Here is a 2,718-nt window from a genome sequence, read left to right as displayed (position 1 = left end):
GCACTACTATCCAAGTCAAATGTCCCTTTATCTAAAATAATCTTATCCTATAACCCCTCATATAGCAATAAAATGTCACATAAACCATAACATTTTACATCTTTTACAACTCATCTTCAAAAAGTTCTCTCTCATAAGCCTTCACAGTGAATAGTTCCAGTTTAAACACGGAATATAATTTGTGATGCAAACTTTTCTGTAACATTTAAAAAGTTGTTTTTACTTTGTAATGTATTTATTTATTTATTTTAGGTGTAATTAAAAATCCATTCAGTCCAACATGTGACTCACCTGCCAGTCTCCATTTAGCGTTACGAACCGCTTCACATCCATAGCGAGCTTTCTGTGAGGGCGTCATGTCCTTAGAATAATACTCAAATTAAAATTTAAAATAAAATTTTTAAAAAATAAGAAAAAATAAATACCAGAGCTAGCTACAAAAATAACTCAAGGACGCTTGTTTGTTCTCTCATGTTTTATGGGGTTTATTCCTCCCTGAGCTGCTGCCGTCTCGCTGTCCTCCACACAGTAACGGAGGCTGCGGACGGCGCGTGTGGTTGCAGCGGTTTCCATGGTTACACGTCAAGTTAAACAACAGACACCAGGAGTAGCGCCAGTAAAAGACTTTTAATTGATATTCTGCTGTGTGTCTGACCAACGTTTTAACTTCCTGTCAAACTTTTTCAACTTTGTTTTGCATTAACAAACTTGCGAGACGTCCGTGAACGATCACAGACACAGTTTTATTTTGAATATTTGGATCTGTTGTACCTTCAGGGCTTGACTGAGAAAACAACATAAAGAAAAAAATGCTTAAACGTTGTAAAAGAAATAATTAATATTCGTAAAAAAATAAAATAAAATAAAATAAATCCAAAGGCTACAAGTGGTATTTATGTACCATTTTTTAATCATTAACATACATTTTTTTTCTTTTTAAATAACAACAAAAATCTATAAAATAAAGATATGTTTTTAAAATTGTGTAATTTTACAGTCAAATCTATAACAAAACAAGTCATTTGTAAAAGTACAGATCCTAATGTGGATATTATTTCCATGTAAATTAATGTTTTTTTCCTGTGACTTTACTTTTTATTGTTTATAATTTAACAAAACAGCAAAAAAAAAAAAAAAAGCAAAATGGCAGTAAATTGCTCAGAAAGTTACAGTAAAGAACTTTAAAATTATTTTTGTTTGTTGTTGTTGTTGGTATTGTTGTTGTTGTTTTGCAAGTTTCCTGGAACAGGGATGTGTTTTGGACAAAGGAGAGACATTTTACAGAAACTATAACTGGTTTTAACCCGGGTTAAAACTAGTTATAGTTTCTGTAAAATGTCTCTGCCTAAGAGTTTACCAGAGCAAGCAAGCAAGTTTATCGACACAGCACCTTATCATACACGGATGTTATTCTTCATGAACTGAAGAAGCCTCTTGGATAGGAGGTGAAACCTTCAAGAACCTAAAAACAGCTTTACTGGCAAAAGTAAAAATAAAACAACAACAACAACAAAAACCCATATAAGACATTTAAAAAGTAAAAAATAAAAAAAGTAAACATGAAAAAAAGAACATATAAAATAAGCAGACTGAAATTAAATTAATTAAATACATTTACAAAACAATCCAGACAAGTTGAGTCATTTTCACACAAATGTGATAGAATATTTAAAAGTGACTGACTGATAAGACACATGTAAAAGATAAAGTATGGTTAGGAAAATTCTTTAGTGGAGTTCTAACTGGTCCAAATCAGCACACACAGTCATCTCTCAAGTCAAAACAAAGTTTTACTTGCAGCAAGGAGCCAACATGTACAGGACAGAGTCTGAACAAGTGACTGACTAAAAACATGAAGCATTGCTTCTTACATACAGACAGTGAAGAGAAAACAGAAAACAACCTCCTGCAAAAGGATGAGAACAGGCACAGTTCTCATCTGTTCAGACATCTGGAAATTGTACCCAAGGATGAACCAGACTTGTTGAGGTCCATAGTTCTCTTCCTGTTATCTTGGCTGATTTCATTAGATTTTCTCATGTTGTCACAAAAGGAAGCAGTGTGTTTGAGGTGTGCCTTAAATTACATCCACAGGTGTGCCTCCAATTAACTCAAATGTTGTCAATTAACCTATTAAAGCTTTCAAAGCCATGACATCATCATCTGGGCTTTCCCAAGTAGTTTAAAGGCATCTTAGTGTACGTAAACTTCTGCCTTCAGTAAATGTAAAAGATTATCTTTAAAAAATTGTCTGTCTCATTATTCTCTCATTTAGCAAATAGAGATAATTTTGGTAATCCTAACTGACCTAAAACGGGAAAAGTTTAGTCTGATTTAATGTCAGACAGTGAGAAAAAAAAAAAAAAACTTTTTATACAGTGTATGTAAACGTCTGGTTTCAGCTGTAATTATGCAGAGCTTTCTCAGTAACACAACCCAGGTGGTGGGCTGTCGCCACAGTTTTCAAAAATAAGTGTTATTTAAATGAAAATACCTTCAGTAAATTTTGGGGGGACTAAGTGCAAAAACATAAGCAGCCATGAGAGCATGGTGAGCTGCAGCAGTAAGAGTGTGGTGACAGCACGAGACTCCCCAGGCTGCCTTTATGCAGTTTAGACAATTTAGCTTTAATGGGGCTACAGAGAGGCACAACATTTCTGAAATATTCAACCATTTTCCTGACGAAAACACTGATGCTTTATGTTGAATGTAGTCAGA

General features: G+C 33.8%; 1 protein-coding gene across 1 annotated transcript in view; it reads right to left on the bottom strand.

The window, feature by feature from the left end:
- Positions 1 to 358, bottom strand: part of dclk3 (doublecortin-like kinase 3) — a 9,558-nt gene extending 9,200 nt beyond the window's left edge. Inside the window, exon 1 of the mRNA XM_008290499.1 lies at positions 292 to 358. Coding sequence (XP_008288721.1) covers positions 292 to 358 — 67 coding nt within the window. The remainder of the gene's footprint in view (positions 1 to 291) is intronic.
- Positions 359 to 2,718: the final 2,360 nt, after the last annotated feature.

This window comes from Stegastes partitus, unplaced genomic scaffold (genome assembly GCF_000690725.1).
Source record: "Stegastes partitus isolate 25-593 unplaced genomic scaffold, Stegastes_partitus-1.0.2 Scaffold676, whole genome shotgun sequence".
In the NCBI taxonomy this organism is placed as follows: domain Eukaryota; kingdom Metazoa; phylum Chordata; class Actinopteri; family Pomacentridae; genus Stegastes; species Stegastes partitus.
This window is presented reverse-complemented; position numbering and strand designations above follow the sequence as displayed.